The sequence below is a fragment of the Nicotiana sylvestris genome, chromosome 1 (assembly GCF_000393655.2).
Source record: "Nicotiana sylvestris chromosome 1, ASM39365v2, whole genome shotgun sequence".
NCBI classification, from domain to species: Eukaryota; Viridiplantae; Streptophyta; class Magnoliopsida; order Solanales; family Solanaceae; genus Nicotiana; species Nicotiana sylvestris.
Window position 1 is genome coordinate 124951455 of NC_091057.1, and position 22595 is coordinate 124974049.

The following is a 22595-nucleotide window of genomic DNA, read 5'->3' on the forward strand; positions in this document are numbered from 1 at the left end:
CACTCAAGAACAAAAAAAAGAAAAAAGGAAAAGGAAAAAACATAAGTCTTCAATCCTGGTAATCGTAGGCATCACACGATGTTGAATGAATTTAGTATAAATTGTCGTAATTACCCAAAAAACATAGAAGTAACAGAGCAAAACAAGACATTCGGTAGATATAAAGTGTTATTTTCTGGACGGCTTAGAGGGTTAAAGTTTACACAAAATCACAAGCCATGCACTCTTTGGCTTTTTACCTGCCACAATCGGAAATTTCCGCAGACCTCAATATTATTGTCGAATCCTAAGCCTAGTTTTTTTTTCCCCACAAGTCGATATGCAATCATCTCCAGTATCAATAGGTGAATTTGTTATGTTGACACCTCTGGATCTTGCAACATGCATGGATACCATCTCTGTTTTTGCCTTCTGCTGGAGCCTTTCTATTACTATCATACAAGGTTAAATTCTTGCACATTACAACATTAATATGTGGTAGAAGGACCTAAAGTGAATCCTAAATCTATACAAAGAAAAGACACAACCTAAGTAATATTCATTGCTAAAGAATCCTAAAATAAAGAATAGCCGTATCCAACTAAAATCGGCAAGTTAATATTTTTGGGTTATAGTATTAGTTATTTGCAATTAAAATTTTATCCAAAGTAGAATACACTTACAAAGGGTAAAAAAGACGAACGACATTTGGCTAAGAGTCTTCGTGCTTTTAATATAGTATACTAGTCTTAGTGTACGCGCGTTGTGCGTGTAATTTTTTTAATGTATATAAACTTTTTTTAAATCACATAATGATTATTAAAGAATATTTTGAGTTATAAAAGAAATTAGTAGAAAAAAATCAAGTCCCTGAACATGATAATATTATTTAACTAATTCAACGAAGAAAAATATTTACCTCAAAAAGTTCCCAAATTCTTTACTATATTATTCACATATTTGATTAATTTATTTAAATTGCATGAATGCCACCTTTTTGATTAATTTATTTAAAATTGTCAACAATTTTTCTGTTAAAATAATGTATCAACAAATGTTAGAAATATTACTTCACCAATTTATAGCAAAATTAAAAAATCACCAAAATCTTTTTGAGTTCCTCTCCGGTGTATTGTAATCATCTAGGTTCTAGTGATGATCAAATTTATTTAAAGCTATTACAAATTTTTCTATTAAAAATATGATATCATCAAATGTTATAAATCTGAAATAATATTGTATATGCACACTTATCTATATATTAAATTTAAATTCTTTTTATTAATTATATTTTTAAATTATTATAATGTAATCTTATATATAGTTCTTTTTTGGGTAACATACTTATAGTGTTAACCTCTGTTTGCTTTATGTCTATTTCCTAATTAAGAATTCAATGTAACGACCCGACCGGTCGTTTTGAGCTTTTGCGCTTTGATCGCCAGTTCTCGGGCATAACTTGCCCTGTGTTATGTATTATGACTGATGTAGATCGTTGGTTTTGGTTTTCAGGAAAAAAAAATCGGAATGAATTTGAAAGAATAGTCTCAGTTGAAAGCTTTGAATTTGAAAGGTTTGACCAAGAGTTGACTTATGTGTAAATGATTTCGGATCGGAATTTTTATGATTTGTCTAGCTCCATTAAGTGATTTATGACTTAGGAGCGCGATCGTAATTGGTTTTGGAGGTCCGGTGTGGAATTTGGTTTGAATTGGCGAAACTAGTATTTTAGCGATTTCCGGTTGATAAGTGAGATTTTGATCCAACAGTCGGAATGAAATTCCGAGACTTTCTGTAGTTTCACTATGTGATTTGGGATGTGTGTGCAAAATTTCATGTCATTCGGAGGTGATTTGGTCTGGTTTTTGATCAAATGCGTGTTTCGGAAGTTTTTGGAAAACTTAGGCTTGAATTCGATGTGAATTGATGGTTTTGATGTTGTTTGAGGTGTTTTGTTGATTGGAAAAAGTTTGAATGATGTTATGGGGTGTGTTGGCATGTTTGGTCGGGGTCACATGAGGCTCGGATAAGTTTTGGAAAAGTTTTTGGAAGATTTTTGCCGTTTTGAGCATAAGCACGTAATGATCCAAAAGTCCATTTTTAGTTCTAGAAATTGAAATTTGATTTCGAGACTTCCAGAATTTTGATAATGAATTATAGGACTGATCTGGAAAGTTTGGTCTAATTTCATCAAGTCGCGATTGGGTTTTTGACGCGAAACATCTGTTAATTGTTTAACGAGCGAAATGGATATCGCACTGAGCAAACGAGCTCTGAATTAAGTTTCGATTGAAGGACTATGTTCGTATCATTATTTGTGACTCATAGGAACAAGAATCATCGAATTCAGAGTTCGTATGGTGGAGTTAGAGCCTTTTTAGTGAAAATAAATATTGCTGGTGCAGAAGGTTCTGGTGTGCACCTTTAGCGACCAGATTTGGCACCTTTAGCGACCAGAAAGGTCTTTTAGCGACCAGAATGGGCTTTATTAGTGCTGTTCTGTTTTTTTAGTTCATTTTCACGTTTTTCTTGTGAAAGAACATGGCTTGGGGCGATTTTTGAGCAAGAAATCATGTGAAATCTTGAGGTAAGTCACTTGTGATCATTTCTACTCCATAATATTGAATTATTATCGAATAATCCGACTAGATTACATGTTTTGGAGGAGTAAATTGGGGATTTAGGCCTAGAGATTTGAAAATAAGATTTGAGGGTCGAGTTGATGTCCGATTTTGGTAAATTTTATATGTATAGACTCGTGGCGAGATAAGGAATCCGTTGATGTTAATTTTTCTGAATTTCGAGAAGTGGGCCCGGGGCTCGGGTTTTGCCAAATTTCGGGATTTTGATGTTTTTCAGTTATTTTCGAATGGGTATTGTTCCTACAGCATAATGTGACATATTCGTTCTGATTTTGGATAGATTCGACGCACGAAGAGGTCAATTCGAGAGGCAAGGGCATAGCGAGCTGGACTTTTGGCCGTCTTGAGGTGAGTAATTGATTGTGACGACCCGACCCGTTCGTCCCATTTTCTGCTTCCTCATGTTTCATTATCGGTATTGGGTGCATTAGAATTATTTGGAGCGATTTTGATAAGAAATGAGACATTTAGTCTCTTTTAAGAAGGTTTAAGTTGGAAAAGTCAATCGGACGTTGACTTATGAGTTAGAGGGCTCGGATGTTAATTTCGACGGTTCGGTTAGTTTGGGGAGGTGATTTGTGACTTAGGAGCAGGACCAGAAGTAATTTTGGAGGTTCGGTGTTGAATTAGGCTTGAATTGGCGAAGTTAGTATTTTGGCGAATTACGGTAACAATATCCGTGAATAGTACCCCATGAACAGTAACACTGGGTGAACAGTAATTCCAAAAACATCTGGGCAGAATGTTTACATTTCATTCGCGAAAAACACCCCATTTCTCCACCATTTTTAGTCATTTTGAGAGCTTTTGGATGGGGATTGAAGGGAGTTTCAACTAAGATCGATTGGAGGTAAGTTTTATGAGTTAAATACATGATTTTATTGAAGAATCATCCTAGAAATCCATGAAAACATAGCCAAATTATAAGAAATTAGGGCTTGAGATTGAAATTCTAAATTTGGGATTTGAGGGGACAAATGGACTCCGATTCTTGTGAATTTGGTATGTATAGACTCGTGGCAAGATAAGGAACATTTTGATGTAAAAATTTCTGGATTTCAAGACGTGGTCCCAGGGCTCGGGTTTTGCAAATTTCGTGATTTTTGATATTTTTCGAGTCTTTTCGATTGGGTTATATTCCCTTAGCCTATTGTTATGTATTCATTGTGGTTTTGGCCAGATTAGACGCGCGAGGAGGTCGATACGAAAGGAAAGGGCATCGCGGAGTAGTATTTGGCCGGCTAGAGGTGAGTAATAGATGTAAATGATGTCTTGAGGGTTTGAAACCCCGGAATTTCACATCGTAACGCTATATTGAGGTGACTTGCACGCCGGATAACGGGCGTGAGGTAGAGCACCATTGGGGATTATGATTTGGTCCGTCCCGAGAGATATTTTAGTACATTTTTGGTTGAGACGTATACTTTATTATTGTGAATTGGGCTTGTTGCCATGCTTGGGTCCTTGTGCCGACCTGTAGAACCCTTAGGGGATTTTTGACTGGTTTTCCTCACTTATTTTGTTAAAGAATTTATATCCTCAATCATGTTTCCAATTGTAGGCTTCTTGCCAATTATTTGAATCTTTCAGGGATTGACATCACTGTTTTCTGATACATGCATATCATTTGATCTCAGTCCAAGGTTTTAAATACTGTTTTGCAAACTCAGCCATCTTTCTAAGATTTGAAAATTTAAATGATATTTCTAAATGATATTTCGGGCTGAGAACTACTGTTTTACAAATGCCCAAGGTGTTTATGATGATTTCTGGACTGAGCATGGATCGGGTTGCATGACGCGGCGGTGTTACATTGATATTGAGGCCGAGAGCCTGGTTGATTACAATGATATTGAGGCCGAGGGCCTGGTTGATTACATTGATATTGAGGCCGAGAGCCTGGATGATTATACTGATATTGATATGAGGCCGATGGCCTAGATTTGATGCCACAAGATGGCTTGATATTGCGCTTGGGCTGTAGGAGCCCCTCCGGAGACTGTACACACCACCAGTGAGTGTCGTCGACGATAAATAAATATGGATGTCTCTGGCTGCACGCCGAAGTGGGTACTAGCGGGTACCGTCATATGCATTGCATTGCACTCATGCATTTATTCTTTATCTGCATTATCTGCCATAATAATTATGTGCTCTTATTTCATTGGCTGGTTGTTTTATACAGTTCTGAGCCTGAGGGGTTGATACTGTTCTGAGATACTGAGCCCGAGGGGCAGATTTTTACTTATTATTTTGATACTGAGCCCGAGGGGCAAATTTCTAATTATTATTTTGATACTGAGCCCGAGGGGCAAATTTCTAATTATTATTTTGATACTGAGCCCGAGGGGCAGATTTCTACTTATTATTTTGATACTGAGCTCGAGGGACAGATTTCTAGTTATTATTTTGATACTGAGCCCGAGGGGCAGATTTTTACTTGTTGTTTTGATATTGAGCCCGAGGGGCAGATTTCTACTCGTCATTTTACTGCCAAATTACCTGTTTTACTGGTCTAAAAGAAATTTCACATGATGTTTCACTGAATTGTTATTTTAAATGATTTCACTACTTCTGTATAGAATGTTGTGTGCCTTAACGTGTTTTCTTACCTTCAGTCATTATTTATATTTATTACTCACTAGGTTAGAGTACTCACATTACTCCCTGCACCATGTGTGCAGGTACAGGTATTCCTGAGGCATAGAGCGAGTTTTCTACTGTTTAGTTTTCATCGGAGTTATCGAGGTTGCTGCATGGCGTTCGCAGACCCGTTTTCTCCCTTAGCTTCTGTTATTTATGATATCTTCAGACTTTGTTCCTAATTCCATACTTTGTAGAATTTTAGTCAACTCTGTAGTAGCTCCTGACTTGTGACACCCCGGTTATGGCTGAGTTGGGTTGGATTTCCGTATTTTATCTATACTTTCCGCTATTGGATATTATTAAACCATGTTTATACTATAATTGTGTTATTAATTGTCTTAAAAGGATGAATTGGGTTGAATGGTTGGCCTTGTCTTCATGAGAGGCGCCATCATGACCAGGTTCGGGAATTGGGTTGTGACATTGATGATGTCCTGAGGGTTTGAAACCCCGAAATTTCACATCGTAACGCTATATTGAGGTGACTTGCATGCCGGATAACGGGCGTGGGGTAGATAACAATTGGGAATTCTGACTTGGTCCGTCCCGAGAGATGTTTTTACCGTATTTTCTACTTGAACTAAATTGAGAATCATTCTTACTAAGATTTGATTGTTACATTTGGGCTTCTTGCCAATTATTTGAATCCTTCAGGGATTGATATCACTGTTTTTGCATATTTTGCATATAATTTGACTCAGTCCAAGGTTTTAAATACTGTTTTGCAAACTCAGCCATCTTTCTAAGATTTGAAAACTTAAATGATATTTCTAAATGATATTTCGGGCTGAGAACTATTGTTTTACGAATGCCCAAGGGACTTATGATGATTTTTGGACTGAGCATGGATCAGGTTGCGCGTCGCAACAATGTTACATTGATATTGAGGCCGAGAGCCTAGTTGATTACATTGATATTGAGGGCGAGAGCCTGGTTGATTACATTGATATTGAGGCCGAGAGCCTGTGTGATTATACTGATATTGATATGAGGTCGAGGACCTAGATTTGATTCCACGAGATGGCTTGATATTGCGCTTGGGCTGTAGGAGCCCCTCCGGAGTCTGTACACACCCCCAGTGAGCGCCGTCGACAATAAATAAATATGGATGGCTCGGGCTGCACGCCGCAGTGGGTACCGTCATATGCATTGCATTGCACTCATGCATTTATTCCTTATCTGCATTATCTGCCATAATAATTATGTGCTCTTATTTCATTGACTGGTTGCTTCATACTGTTCTGAGCCTGAGGGGCTGATACTGTTCTGAGATACTGAGTCCGAGGGGCAGATTTCTATTTATTATTTTGATTCTGAGCCCGAGGGGCAAATTTCTAATTATTATTTTGATACTGAGCCCGAGGGGCAGATTTTTAATTATTATTTTGATACTGAGCCCGAGGGGCAGATTTTTACTTGTTATTTTGATACTGAGCCCGAGGGGCAGATTTCTACTTGTTGTTTTGATATTGAGCCCGAGGGGCAGATTTCTACTCGTCATTTTACTGCCAAATTACCTATTTTATTGGTTTAAAAGAAATTTCACATGATGTTTCACTGAATTGTTATTTTAAATAACTTCACTACTTCTGTATAGAATGTTGTGTGCCTTAACGTGTTTTCTTACCTTCAGTCATTATTTATATTTATTACTCACTGGGTCGGAGTACTCACATTACTCCCTGCACCATGTGTGCAGATACAGGTATTCCTGAGGCATAGAGTGAGTTTTTTGTTGTTCAGTTTTTAACGGAGTTATCGAGGTAGCTGCATGGCGTTCGCAGACCCGTTTTCTCCCTTATCTTCTGTTATTTATGATATCTTCAGACTTTGTTCCTAATTCCATACTTTGTAGAAGTTTAGTAAACTCTGTAGTAGCTCATGACTTGTGACACCCCGGTTAGGGTTGAGTTGGGTTGGATTTCCGTATTTTATCTATACTTTCCGCTATTGGATATTATTAAACCATGTTTATACTATAATTGTGTTAATTAATTGTCTTAAAAGGATGAATTGGGTTGAATGGCTGGCCTTGTCTTCATGAGAGGCGCCATCACGACCAGGTTCGAGAATTGGGTCGTGACATTCAATAATCACGTGAATTTTGTCTTTTAAATTTGATAGGAAGATGTATCACAATTGTAATTTGGAACTGAATTCAATTGGGATTTAATTGTTTTATTCTTCTTGTAGTTGACGTCAAATAAATTTCTAGATATTTAGTGGATTTTGTTCCTAAATGTTAGGATTTCCTAGGATGGAAGAGAGTGTGAAACATTCAAAGAAGCTGCAAAGGAAAGAGGTTTATTAAAATCAGACAACAGTATTTCAGAATGCTTACGTGAAGCGGCCCTCTTCAAAATGTCATCAGCGCTGAGAAATTTATTTGCAACATTTTTGGTTCATTGTAATCCAACGGACATTAGGAAGCTCTGGAAAATCTATTACGAAGATATGTCAGAAGATTTTAGAAAAATACATGATAATTCTCCTGTTGCTCAACTCCAATGCATGTTGAAGAGCATCAATTATTTCTTAGAGAGCATGGGCAAGAAAATTGACAAGTAGGACTTACCTAAACTTGATCATGGGAGGGATAATGGTAATGTATCGGAATGCAGAGAAATAATCGAAGAAAGGTCTATAAATGTATCGCTCGGAGATTTTGATGCACAATAAAAACTAAATCCTGAACAAGAACAAACTTTCAAGACTATATTAGAGAGAGTCGACTCTAATAGAGCGGGATTGTTCTTTGTGGATGGACCTGGAGGAACTGGAAAAACATTCCTATATCGTGCATTGCTTGCAAATCTCATATCAAGAGGCATGATAGCTTTAGCAACGGCAACAAGTGGTGTAGCAGCTGCAATTTTATCCGGAGGTCGTACAACTCACTCTAGATTCGAGATCCCTCTTCAGACAACTGATACAACGATCACAGATATGTCAAAACAGAGTGGTGGTGCTACATTGATAAGAAAATCAAAGCTAATAATTTGGGATGAAGCACATATGGCCAATCATCAGACGATTGAAACCGTTGATAGGAGCTTTAGAGATATAATGGATATTAATGAACCCTTTGGTGGAAAAGTGATGGTCTTCGGAGGTGATTTTTGTCAAGTTCTACAAGTAGTTCCAAAATTTACCAGAGCTGAAACAATAAATACAAGCTTGGTAAAATCATATTTGTGGAATAAAATGAAAAAGGTTCAATTAATAAGAAATATGAGGGCAAGAGCAGATCCAACATTCAGCGATTTCTTACTACGGATCGGTAATAGAGAGGAACCTACAATAAGAGATGACATGGTCCTTCTTCCAGAAAAATTGATCGTCAAACATGATGGTGATAGTACTGGTGAAGATAATTTAATAAGAGAAATATTTCCTTTTCTAGATGAAATGTCAAGTTGTGCAAAATACATTACAGAAAGTGTTATCTTGGCTAGTAGATATGAGTATGTTGATCAACTAAATAAGATGTTAATTGCTAAATTTCCTGGTGAAAGCAGAACTTTTTTGAGTTTTGACTTCGCAGAGGATGATACCAACAACTACTACCAGGAAGAGTACTTAAATACTTTAACACCAAGTGGTCTTCCACCACACAGGTTTGTGTCAAATTGCTATTCTCTATCTTTTTGTGAATTCATTGTGTACTAGATCTGATAATATAAAAAGAATTTCTCGATATGTTTTTAATTGAGATAAATTTATTAAACTTACTGTAATCCTATTATGTATACTCATGCAAATTCATCTTATACAATTTTTCTTTCAGAGTTTTACACAAAAGTTGCATGTGTTCCTTTTAGTTCTAAGAGTACTCAGTTCTATTATTGAAGTCAATATTAGGAACTTATAGTAGATCATTCTGAGAATTGGGAATTATATTAATATATACTATTACATATAGTAGCTTCATCTTTACAATCTACAATTGCAGATTTATTTGAATATTTTAGAGTTTGCAGGTAATTATTAATGGTGGTTTTTTTTTTGGATTTTTCTATAATTTCTAAAATATTCTGTTTGTTACATTCTACGTAACTGTCAAGGAAATAAAGACAAAGTAACATACTTCAGCCTTAGACCCGGTAATTTTGGCGTTACTGTAATAAAGTATGTCTATTTCTCTGTCGTCTTCCTTGTGCGCCTTTTTATACTCAAAATAAAGCAGAAAAATGGACATCAAGGATGAATAATTCTAATTATCTTGGTAGCTTGCAAAGCAGCTAAAGGAATTAAAAAAGAAAAAAGAAAAGAAAAGAAAAGAAAAGAAAGAGTATTATGAAATCATTTGGATGATAACCTGAACTTCTGCTGGTTATGTTTAAAGATATTATTTGTTGGTTGACGGGTTGGTTTTAAAGAAAAATGCTCCGATCATGTTATTAAGAAATTTGGACCCGGCAAATGGCTTATGTAATGGTTCAAGAATGATATGTAGAGGCTTTGACAACAACGTCATCCATGCAAAAATAATGATGGGCGAAAATGCTTCCAAACATGTGTTTATTCCCAGAATTCAACTTTCGCCTCCAGAAAATGAAGGTTACCCTTTCAAATTCATCAGAAAACAATTTTCAGTACGGCTATACTTTTCGATGACAATAAATAAAGCACAAGGACAAACAATACCTAATGTGGGACTGTACTTACTGCAACACGTATTCTCACATAGACAACTATATGTTGCACTCTCAAGGGGAATATCTATGTCAACAACAAAAGTTTTAGTCTTGACCGAGCAGCCGAAGCGAAAAAAAGGAACATATACGAAGAACATCGTCTATAAAGAGATATTAGGTAAGATTCACCACCATACCATAGCATATATCATAGAAACATAATTGTATGATGATCTGTTGTTATTCTTCAAGCAATATTTTCTTTTTTATGAAACTTCCTCAACTATACACAATTTAATTATACATATTATAAATGAATTTCACATATATTACAACTATATAATTATATTTATTTTTACGGATTATAAACTGTTTCGCCGAATGCATCGATAATACCGTTATATTTTAGAGGTGCCTTCCTCTTACCAGTATCAAATGAAGCAACATTCTTCATGGAGCACATCAATATTGTTCAACAGATGACATCAAGAGGGTAGCAATAGTCTGACTAATGGTTCCAGCAACATCACCACACTCATGATTCACTGTAACACTCAATTTAGTGTCTACACGCTCAATACAACTATTTCTTTAATGTAATAACTTTTTTTGCATCGTCAAATTCTATTACACTTAATTCATTCTTATTCAATTTAATATGCACTATTTAGACAGTTTACCATTTAAATATTTGTTGTATCATCAATTACCTTTATACTTAATTCATTTTTATTCTACCTAATTAAAATACGCTCTTTTGTGCATAACGCTTAATACACGTACAACGCACGTACACTAAATCTAGCCCTTTGTAAGATTTAGCCATATATATATATATATATATATATATATATATTAAAAGCACGAAGGCTCTTAGCGAAATGTCGTTCGTCAAAGCAAGTCTTTAAACGATAAGGGTCCTCTGACGTGATTCAACAATAATCTCAAATAATACCTTTCGCCTTCTCTAGGATTAGCTATAGCATTGAGTAAAATTATATATTAACTGTTGAGACTAATCATTATCATTTATCCAGATAAAATACAGCAGGGTGCAGACTGTCAGTATAATATAGCCAAGTCAATGAATGATGCCAAAATATATTCCTTCTTTACTTAAAAGAAGTGTCGTTATTTAAACATGTTGGATTCTGAATTCTTGTTGAAGCCTTAGAATATTCTTAGATGATAAGAATTGAAATATGTTTATCAAGAAACGTATAACACCAGCTTCTAACTTTACTGTAGACAAGTGCAAATAGTTTTTGATAATTTTGCATTATACACATTTGTATATATTTTTGTATGCAACACAAAAAATATTTTCCATTTAGTATCTTCATCACGGTAACTTCAACTTGGCCATATACCAAAAATAGATTAGGCATTAGTTGAAGTCATTGTATCGTATTTTATTTCAATTAATCGTGTAACGAAGCTAATGGATTCAGCTCTAAGAAATAATGATGAACTCTTATAGACTGCTATATAGCCATATTGCAGTAAAAGGAATAGGACCCCCGGAAAAAACTATCTAGATTTACTTAAAAATAGCACGGTATAGTCAGTTTTCGGACTGGTCATTCAAAAATAGTCAGCGTTTACGAAGCCAATGAAAAATAGCCACTATTTTGCTGCAACAGAGACCGGTCCAACATAATATACTGGAGTTCGGTGCACCTGTGTATGAACTCCAGCATATTATGCTGGACCGATATAATTTGCTGACTCCAGTATAATATACTAGAGACTGGAGCACCGGTGCTCCAAACTCCAATATATTATACTGGACAATTATACTTGCTCGAACTCCAGTATATTATGCTCGAGTTCTAGTGTACTTATGCTAGAACTCCATCATATTATGCTGGAGTTCCAGCATACTTATCCTGGAACTCCAGTATAATATGCTGGCGTATTTTTCAGGTTTTGAATAGTGTTTTTTCTCAGATTTATCTTTGTGATGACCCGACCCGTCGTCTCATGAGTTACTGTCTCGTTCATCCCATTTTCTGCTTCCTCATGTTTCATTATCGATATTGGGTGCATTAGAATTTATTTGGAGCGATTTTGATAAGAAATGAGACATTTAGTCTCTTTTAAGAAGGTTTAAGTTGGAAAAGTCAACCGGACATTGACTTATGAGTTAGAGGACTCGGATGTGAATTTCGACGGTTCGGTTAGTTTCGGGAGGTGATTTGTGACTTAGGAGCAGGATCGGAAGTAATTTTGGAGGTCCGGTGTTGAATTAGGCTTGAATTGGCGAAGTTAGTATTTTGGCGAATTCCGGTTGATAGGTGAGATATTGATCCGAGTGTCGGAATAAAATTCCGAGAGTTTCTGTAGCTTCATTGTGTCATTTGGGATATGTGTGCAAAATTTCAGGTCATTCGGACATCATTTGGTCGGGTTTTTGATCGAATGTGTGTTTTAGAAGTTTTAAAAGAACTTAGGCTTGAATTCGATATAATTTGATGATTTTGGAGTTAGTTGAGGTGTTTTGACAATTGGAGCAAGTTTGGATAATGTTTTAAGACATGTTGGTGCTTTTAGTTGAGGTCTCGGGGGCCTCGGGTGTATTTCGGAAGGTTAACGGATCAATTTAGGCACAGTTTTTGATCAATTTTTTTACAGCACTGTGAACAGTAGGCATGAACAGTACCCATGAACAATGCCACATGAACAGTATCCGTGAACAGTACCCCGTGAACAGTAACACGGGTGAACAGTATACGGGGTGAACAGTAATTCCGAAAAGTTCTGGGCAGAATGTTTACATTTCATTCGCGAAAAACAACCCATTTCTCCACCATTTTTAGTCATTTTGAGAGCTTTTGGACGGGGATTGAAGGGAGTTTCAACTAAGATCGATTGGAGGTAAGTTTTATGAGTTAAATACATGATTTTATTGAAGAATCATCCTAGAAATCCATGAAAACATAGCCAAATTATAAGAAATTAGGGCTTGAGATTGAAATTCTAAATTTGGGATTTGAAGGGTCAAATGGACTCCGATTCTTGTGAATTTGGTATGCATAGACTCGTGGCGAGATAAGGAACATTTTGATGAAAAAATTTCTGGATTTAAAGACGTGGGCCCGGGGCTCGGGTTTTGTAAATTTCGTGATTTTTGATATTTTTAGAGTCTTTTCGATTGGGTTATATTCCCTTAGCCTATTGTAATGTATTTGTTGTGGTTTTGGCCAGATTCGACGCGCGAGGAGGTCGATACGAAAGGAAAGGGCATCGCGGAGTAGTATTTGACCGGCTAGAGGTGAGTAATAGATGTAAATGATGTCCTGAGGGTTTGAAACCCCGGAATTTCACATCGTAACGCTATATTGAGGTGACTTGCACGCCGGATAATGGGCGTGGGGTAGAGCACCATTGGGGATTGTGACTTGGTCCGTCCCGAGAGATATTTTACTACATTTTTGGTTGAGACGTATACTTTATTATTGTGAATTGGGCTTGTTGCCATGCTTGGGGCCTTGTGCCGACCTGTAGAACCCTTAGGGGATTTTTGACTGGTTTTCCTCACTTATTTTGTTAAAGAATTTATATCCTCAGTCATGTTTCCAATTGTAGGCTTCTTGCCAATTATTTGAATCCTTCAGGGATTGATATCACTGCTTTCGCATATTTTGCATATCATTTGACCTCAGTCCAAGGTTTTAAATACTGTTTTGCAAACTCAGCCATCTTTCTAAGATTTGAAAACTTAAATGATATTTTTAAATGATATTTCGGGCTGAGAACTATTGTTTTACAAATGCCCAAGGGTTTTATGATGATTTCTGGATTAAGCATGGATCGGGCTGCGCGCCGCAGCAGTGTTATATTGATATTGAGGCCGAGAGCCTGGTTGATTACATTGATATTGAGGCCAAGAGCCTAGTTGATTACATTGATATTGAGGCTGAGAGCCTGGGTGATTATACTGAGATTGATATGAGGCCGAGGGCCTAGATTTGATGCCACGAGATGGCTTGATATTGCGCTTGGGCTGTAGGAGCCCCTCTGGAGTCTGTACACACCCCTAGTGAGTGCCGTCGACGATAAATAAATATGGATGGCTCGGGCTGCACGCCGCAGAGGGTACCAGAGGGTACCGTCATATGCATTGCATTGCACTCATGCATTTATTCTTTATGTGCATTATCTGCCATAATAATTATATGCTCTTATTTCATTGACTGGTTGCTTTATACTGTTCTGAGCCTGAGGGGCTGATACTGTTCTGAGATACTGAGCCTGAGGGCCAGATTTCTTTTTATTATTTTGATACTGAGCCCGAGGGGCAGATTTCTAATTATTATTTTGATACTGAGCCCGAGGGGTAGATTTCTACTTATTATTTTGATACTGAGCTAGAGGGACAGATTTCTAGTTATTATTTTGATACTGAGCCCGAGGGGCAGATTTCTACTTGTTGTTTTGATATTGAGCCCGAGGGGCAGATTTCTACTCGTCATTTTACTGCCAAATTACCTGTTTTACTGGTTTAAAAGAAATTTCACATGATGTTTCACTGGATTATTTTAAATAACTTCACTACTTCTGTATAGAATGTTGTGTGCCTTAACGTGTTTTCTTACCTTCAGTCATTATTTATATTTATTACTCACCGGGTCGGAGTACTCACATTACTTCCTGCACCATATGTGCAGGTACATGTATTCCTGAGGCATAGAGCGAGTTTTCTGCTGTTCAGTTTTCATCGGAGTTATCGAGGTAGCTACATGGCGTTCGCAGACCTGTTTTCTCCCTTATCTTCTGTTATTTATGATATCTTTAGACTTTGTTCCTAATTCCATACTTTGTAAAATTTTAGTAAACTCTGTAGTAGCTCATGACTTGTGACACCCCGGTTAGGGCTGAGTTGGTTGGATTTCCGTATTTTATCTATACTTTTCGCTATTGGATATTATTAAACCATGTTTATAATATAATTGTGTTAATTAATTGTCTTAAAAGGATGAATTGGGTTGAATGGTTGGCCTTGTCTTCATGAGAGACGCTATCACGACCAGGTTCGGGAATTGGGTCGTGACAATCTTCACATGAAAAATGGCTAAATTTCTATTATTTTTCAAATTGGGCTATTTTTGAATGACCAGTTGTAAAGTTGGCTATTTTTGAATTTCTCCCTAGATTTACTGATTCTTGTTCTTATTGATTAGAACTTTAAGTAATAGCCCGATTCTATTTTGTATAAATAGTCCCAAAGGACTCGCATTTGTTTCCAGACTATAAATCACAGCTTCGTTATACTTTTGACTATTTTTGCGCTGGCGTCAACCTGTCATTACCCTCCTTATTTATTTGGGTTTAGGATTGGCTACATTCTGAAACTCACATTTATGTTGTGAATTTCTACCCCTGACTTCTGTTTTTTGATGGTCTGTATATCAGATCCTAGACTGCGTATTATTTGGTTGATGCCTTAATTGTTTTAGTTTATCAAACAGAAAGTGCCCAATCCTACAAGACTAATATTGTTTTAAATTATTAATTTCATCAATATTTATCTGAAAGAGAATTGATAGATCATCTTACCAGTAGCAATTAGACCAATAACTGATCTTGTTTTCTTTTTGTCCATATCTTTCCCGGTGAGTTCCACACATAATACTCTGAAAATTCTTTGTATATGTATTGTCGTGCTTCAGTATCCCTCGAGTATGTCCGAAAATACTCCGTGACCATGGTTAGCGTCACATATTCCCACGCAATCACATTTTGCAAATTTTGCTTGCTCCAATGGCACACTGTGTATTGACATTTCACAAAACTTGTATAGTTATTTATTTCATCAAAAGTTTTAATTAACCTTCTTGGAGATAAATATTTATCTGTTTGTCTATCCGGGAGATGTAGTTGAAGGTTAATGATAGGAGGTTGCATTTCACTGAGATTGAATTCATAAATTCTCCATAGTGCTTCTGGCGGAGACACCTAACGTGCGTCTTGAAAATTTTGGATTTCATCAACTACTTTTTCGCCATCATCTGATTCAATATAAACAGCACACATATCATGCCCTTTATATATATATACTTGTAGAGATGCTTGATTGCTTTCACTCCAGAGCAAGACTCTACATTAATATGACAATTGTATCTAGTTAGTAAGTAAGGATTATATGGCACAACCCACTGATTATTCATTCTCAAGCCACGAACATTTACGATCTTTCCATCATTTCTTCTCTTATAAATAGGGTATCCATCCTTTCCTTGTATTGATTTATTACTAAATGGCCTAGGATAGTGATTCATGCACTGACCATCCTTCATGCATGAATTTGTTGGATGATGTTTTCCACATGGACCATGCATCATATGCTTGACAACTAAGTCATGCAAGAGTGGACATTCTTCTTCATCAGGAAGTTTCGTAGAAATAAACTTGTCATATTGGTCTGCTGATGTTATCTTGTACCCTTGTTCAAGTATTATCAAAAGGTGTATGTGTGGTAGGCCTCTTTTTTGGAATTCAACCACGAAGATATGTGCCGCAACAGGACAAAATATTTTTTTCTTGAAAATATGATCCTTTAAATCTTGTAATTTTGCCCTAAAAACTCTAGTCACTAAGTCTGGTCTATCTTGTGCAAGTTGTCCTTCGCATAGATTTTCCTGGATCTCCGCCCAATCGAGATTAAATGTCATTGTGATAAATAAATCTGGTTTTCCAAAATGTTGAACCAAAGTCATTGCGTCCATATACCTACGACGCATATCTCTAGGGCCTCCGATGAATGATGCCGACAATATTACTCTTTGGCAAACTTTATCTCCTCTATATTCTCCAGCCATGATACTATCAACTATACCTTGCAATATTTCCCTTCTAATTAGTTCTTGCTCTAATCTAAAGAATTCAAGTCTTGTTGTTTCTAACTTGATGTACATGTCAATCACAAATTGCTGCAATAACCGTCCGCACAATAGTAGTATTGTCTTTTCTCCTTTGCGTATTTGAAATTTGTAGCAATAATACTCTCTACAAGACACACATGATTTAGATTCACGATGTACACCTACAAAAATAAGTCGTATCTATTTGTAGGTAATATTTAAATAAGAAAACTAAAGTGATACGTAATTTAATTGCAATACTTTACCTTGCTCCTCTTTGTGAAACACCTCATTAGCGGACGTGTATGTTGGGACATTCTGGTTTACATTGGCAACTTCAGATGTACTTGCACCTCTTTTTGATTTATATTTGTGTATTCCTTGATGCCATCCAACCTCTCCATTTGGAAAAAGTAGAGGATATTGGAGTGGGCCATAGCAACCATAATAATGTTTGACTTTATGTTTGTTGCCGGAATGCTCATGAACAATAATCTCTCTATCGAATGGTATATTTGGATTGTTTCCATCTATCCAAATTGCAGCAATTTGATCTACTGATGATTTGTTGTAGACACGTTGATCCAGTGTAGCATTGACAACAATTCGAATTTTTAAATCTTGGAAGCTTGAATGATCCTTTAGCTGGCAAAAGAATTGTGCATAAGGATTCCCATCCATTAGCTGCCTAATTTTTGTCACAACTTCCTCAGATAAGTTGGCTTTTTGCAATTTTGAAATCCGATTGCATAATTCATTGTCCATGTCAAAAATATATAACTGAAAATAACATGGATTATCCTCACGTGGAAGCTGTCATGACCCAAACCTCGCTCCGGTCATGATGGCGCCTTTCGTGAAGACAAGGCCAGCCAACAAACCCATATCGCCTTTTCAAAAATAGTTAAACATTAATAAACATTTAATGATTTAATGATACAATTAACGGAAGCACAACCCGACACAGCCCTAACCAGGGTGTCACAAGTCACGAGCATCTACTAGGGTATAAATACAACTGAAAGCCTGGAGTGTACAAATACAGACTAATGAAATGAGGAGAAAGAAAAGCAGTACTGCGAACGTCGGCAGCTACCTTGCTAAACCCTGATGACTCTGCCTCCGATCAGCCAAAACATACCTGAATATGCACACATGGTGCATGGAGTAATGTGAGTACTCCGACTCAGTGAGTAATAATAATAAATAAAGACTGAAGGCAAGAAATCATGTAAAAACACAACGTATTCCATACTGAAGCAGTAAAATCACTTTAAACAGTAAAGCAATGAGAAATCAAGTGAAAATCCCTTTTTTTCAACAAGTAAAGCAAGTAGTTTACAAGTGAGTAACAAAAATGATAGAAATGTAAACAGCCCTCGGGCAAAACATGTACAACAAACTGCCCCTCGGGCATAATATCAACAGAACCAGCCCCTCGGGCTCAATATCAGAATAGTGCCAGCCCCTCGGGTTCAATATCAGAACAGTAACAGCCCCTCGAGCTCAATATCAGATCAGTAACAGCCCCTCAGGCTCACTCTCAGAATAGTATCAGCCCCTCGGGATACCTCACAATCACTCATATCAGCCCCTCGGGCATAGTATCAATCACTCAAAACAATGGGTACCCGCGTTCACTATGGGTGTGTAGACTCCGAAGGGGCCCCTTACGGCCTAAGCGCTATATCAAGCCATATCATGGCATCATCACTCAACATATCCTCATATCACTCAAGCCACTATGTGGCATATAAAGTATCTCAGGCCCTCGGCCTCATATCACTCGGCCTTACATCACTCAATCCACCTCGTGGCATAAATAGTATCTCAGGCCCTCGGCCTTATATCACTTGTGTCACGACCCAATCCCCGAACCCGGTCGTGATGGCACCTCTCGTGAAGACAAGGCCAGCCAGACCAAAACGGAACACCCCTTTTAAACAGTTAATCATCATCAACAATAGTAGAATATAATATAATATTCATAAATTGCGGAATTTAACGATAATAATAGCAGGAACCATGCTGACATAGCCCAAACCGGGGTGTCACAAGTCATGAGCTACTACAGAATCTGCTATAGGTCAACAAAGTACGGAATCCGATACAACAGTCTGAAGAAAACATAAATGATAGAGGATATGAGAAACAAGGGGCTGCGGACATCAACATCTACCTCGTAACTCCAAATCACTGCCTAGCCTGGAAGGAATCAGCGCTCAGGTGCGGACTCTGCTATACCTGAATTTGCACACACGGTTTAGGGAGTAATGTGAGTACTCTGACTCAGTGAGTAATAATTGCAAATAATGGCTGAAAGTATGAAAACACGTAAAGGCACAAAGAAATTCCATATCAAGCAGTAAAATCAGTGAAGAAATCAAATGATATTCCTTTTTAAAACAAGTAAAGCAGGTAATTTAACAAGTAATTAACAAGTAGAAATCCGCCCCTCGGGCACAGTATCAATCGCTCAGCATAGTATCAGCCCCTCGGGCTACCTCACAATCACTCAGCATAATGGTCAGCCATTGTTACCTGACCAAATTGCATCATACAGTGTCATTGTTACCACTGTTTCAAATCACATGGGTACCCGCGCTCACTGTGGGTGTGCAGACTCCGGAGGGGCCCCTTACGGCCCAAGCGCTATATCAAGCCACCTCGTGGCATCATCACTCAGCATATCCTCACATCACTCAAGCCACCACATGGAATAAATAGTATCTCAGGCCCTCGGCCTCATATCACTCAGCATATCCTCACATATGGCCCTCGGCCTCACTCAGTCCAGAAATCATCATAAGCCCCTTGGGCATTAGTAAAACATTAGTTCTCAACCCAAAACATGATGTAGAAATATCATTTAAGTTTCAAATCTGAGTAAAAGTGGTTGAGTTTGTAAAACAGTAGATATCAAAAGGACTGAGTTCAAATAATAAGTTAAGCAGTAAGGAAACAGTGATAAAAGTCCCCGAAGGGTTCAAATAGTTGGCACGAAGCCCAAATATGGCAATCAGCCCAAATCATGATGATAAAAAATGAATTTCAGTCAAATATTCAGTAAAGTCATCAATCAGGATGAACCAAGTCACAATCTCCAGTAGTGAAAGACCCCACGCTCATCATCCAGCGCGTATCTTGCCTCAATATAGCACTACGATGTGCAATCCGGGGTTTCAAACCCTCAGGACATCATTTACAACCATTACTCACCTCGAACTAGCTAATTCTCCAGCTCGCGACGCCTTTGCCCCTTGAATTGGCCTCCACACACGTCGAATCTATCCAAACAGAACAAATACGTCACAATATGCTAAGGGAACAAAGCCCAAGTGAAAACATTGGGAAAATATCAAAAATCTCGAAATTAGCAAAACTCAAGCCCCAGGCCCACGTCTCGGAATCGGGTAAAATTTACATTTTCAGAATCCTCATACCCTCACGAGTCTAACCATACCAAAATTATCCAATTCTGATACCATTTGGTCCTTCAAATCATCATTTTACATTTTTGAAAGGTTTCACAATTTTCTTCCCAAATTCCATCTCAAATCACGAATTAAATGATGAATTCAGTGATAGATTCATGTATTCTAGCCAAATCTAAGTTAAAATCACTTACCCCGATGAATATCTTGAAAAATCTTCGAAAAATCGCCAAAATCCGAGCTCTCTAGGTCAAAATATTAAATAAAATCCAAAACCTCGTATTTATAGGTACCCCTCAGGTATCAGCTACTGCGGGCTGCACCAAAACTCACGCGGCCCGCGCAAGCCAGTGCGATCCGCGCAAAGGCAACGTGCGGCCGCATAGGCCTCCCTCTGCAGTGACAGGCTTTAGTATTTTGGCCATAACATTTGCTACATGTGTTCAAATTGCAATATCTTTACCTTTCTGGAAACTAGACACAAGGTCTACAACCTTCATTTTTGAATCACCACAAAATTCCTTGTGGATCAAAAGATATGAGCTTCCGAAGTAGGACCAGCGGAATGTTCTTCACCGCGGCCGCACACCATTTTGTGCGGTCCGCGTGACACCTACCACGGCTGCGCCCGCTTTTGTGCGGGCCGCACAGCACTCACCGTGGGCGCACTCATTTATGTGCGGACCGCATGGGTGAGTTCTGGGGTCTGCAACCCCTGTAGACCTGCTACAGCTATGATTTTTGCACTAAAACATCCCGGAACCTACCCGAAACTCCTGGAACTTCAAACCAGTTGTACCAACACATCTCATGACATCGTTCAAACTTGCTCAAAACTTCGGAATGCTCACAACAACATCAAATCACCAATTTAACATAGGATTCAGGCCTAAGAACTCCAAGAACTCTTAAATTATGCTTTCGATCAAAAGGTCTATCAAATCTCGTCCGAATGACCTGAAATTTTGCACACACATCCCAAATGACACAATGAAGCTACTGCAACTCTCGGAATTCCATTCCGACCCCTATATCAAAATCTCGCCTATCAACCGGAATTTGCCAAAATATCAATTTCGCCAATTCAAGCCTAAATCTTCTCTACAACTCCAAAACACATTCCGATCGCGCTCCTAAGTCACAAATAACCTCCCGAAGCTAACCGAACCATCGGAACTCACTTCCGAGCCTTCTAATACATAAGTCAACATCCGGTTGACTTTTCCAACTTAAGCCTTCTTAAAAGAGACTAAGTGTCTCATTTCTTACCAAATTCTCTCCGAACTCGAACTAATAAACTCGATCACATAAAACACGGATAACGAAGCATAAAGAAGCTAAAATGGGGGAAATGGAGCGGTAACTCATGAGACGACTGGCCGGGTCGTCACATCCTCCCCAACTTAAACAAACATTCGTCCTCGAACGAGTCAAGAAACATACCTGAAGCCTCAAACAGATGAGGATATCTGCTCCGTATCTCCCGCTCGGTCTCCCAGGTAGCCTCCTCCATAGGCCGACCTCTCCACTGCACCTTCACTGAAGCTATATCCTTTGACCTCAACTTCCGAACCTGGCGACCCAAAATAGCTACTGGCTCCACATCAAAGGTCAAATCATCATCCAACCGAACCGTGTTGTAGTCCAAAACATGAGACAGATCCCCATTATACTTCCGGAGCATAGAGACATGAAATACCGGATGCACACTCGACAGGCTGGGTGGCAAAGCAAGCTCATAAGCCACCTCTCCAATCCTCCGAAGCACCTCAAAAGGCCCAATGAACTGAGGACTCAACTTGCCTTTCTTCCCAAATCTCATAACACCCTTCATGGGCGAAACCTTCAGCAAGACCTTCTCAACGACCATGTAGGACACATCTCGAACCTTCCGGTCTGCATAACTCTTCTGACGTGACTGCGATGTACGATACCTCTCCTGAATCACCTTCACCTTCTCTAAGGCATCCTGAACCAAATCTGTCCCCAATAGTCTAGCCTCGCCGGGCTCAAACCAACCAACTGGAGATCTACACTACCTCCCGTACAAAGCCTCATATGGAGTCATCTGAATACTCGACTGGTAGCTATTGTTGTAAGCAAACTCTGCAAATGGTAGAAACTTATCCCATGAACCTCCAAAGTCAATAACACAAGCACGCAACATGTCCTCCAATATTTGAATAGTACGCTCGGACTGTCCGTCCGTCTGAGGACGAAACATTGTGCTCAACTCTACCTGAGTACCCAACTCTCTCTGCACGACTCTCCAAAACTACGAAGTAAACTGGGTACCTCTATCTGAGATGATGGAAACAGGAATGCCATGCAACCAAACAATCTCTCGGATATAAATCCCTACCAACCGCTCTGAAGAATAGGTAGTATACACAT

General features: G+C 38.1%; 1 protein-coding gene across 1 annotated transcript; it reads right to left on the reverse strand.

Moving 5' to 3' along the window:
* Positions 1–15897: 15897 nt before the first annotated feature.
* On the reverse strand, positions 15898–17532 carry LOC138874411 (uncharacterized). The gene is made up of 2 exons (XM_070152782.1): positions 17034–17532; positions 15898–16949 (listed from the first exon to the last, which is right to left on the reverse strand). The coding sequence occupies exons 1-2, from the start codon at positions 17530–17532 to the stop codon at positions 15898–15900; spliced, it is 1551 nt and encodes a 516-aa protein (XP_070008883.1).
* Between the last annotated feature and the right edge of the window lie 5063 nt (positions 17533–22595).

Bases quoted from the DNA above. Each gene is read 5' to 3' on its own strand.
- LOC138874411 (XM_070152782.1), bottom strand. From the start codon at position 17,532: ATGGACAATGAATTATGCAATCGGATTTCAAAATTGCAAAAAGCCAAC. The intron at 16,950-17,033 runs GTAAAGTATTGC...TTATTTTTGTAG, and splicing joins GTTTCACAAAGAGGAGCAAG to GTGTACATCGTGAATCTAAA.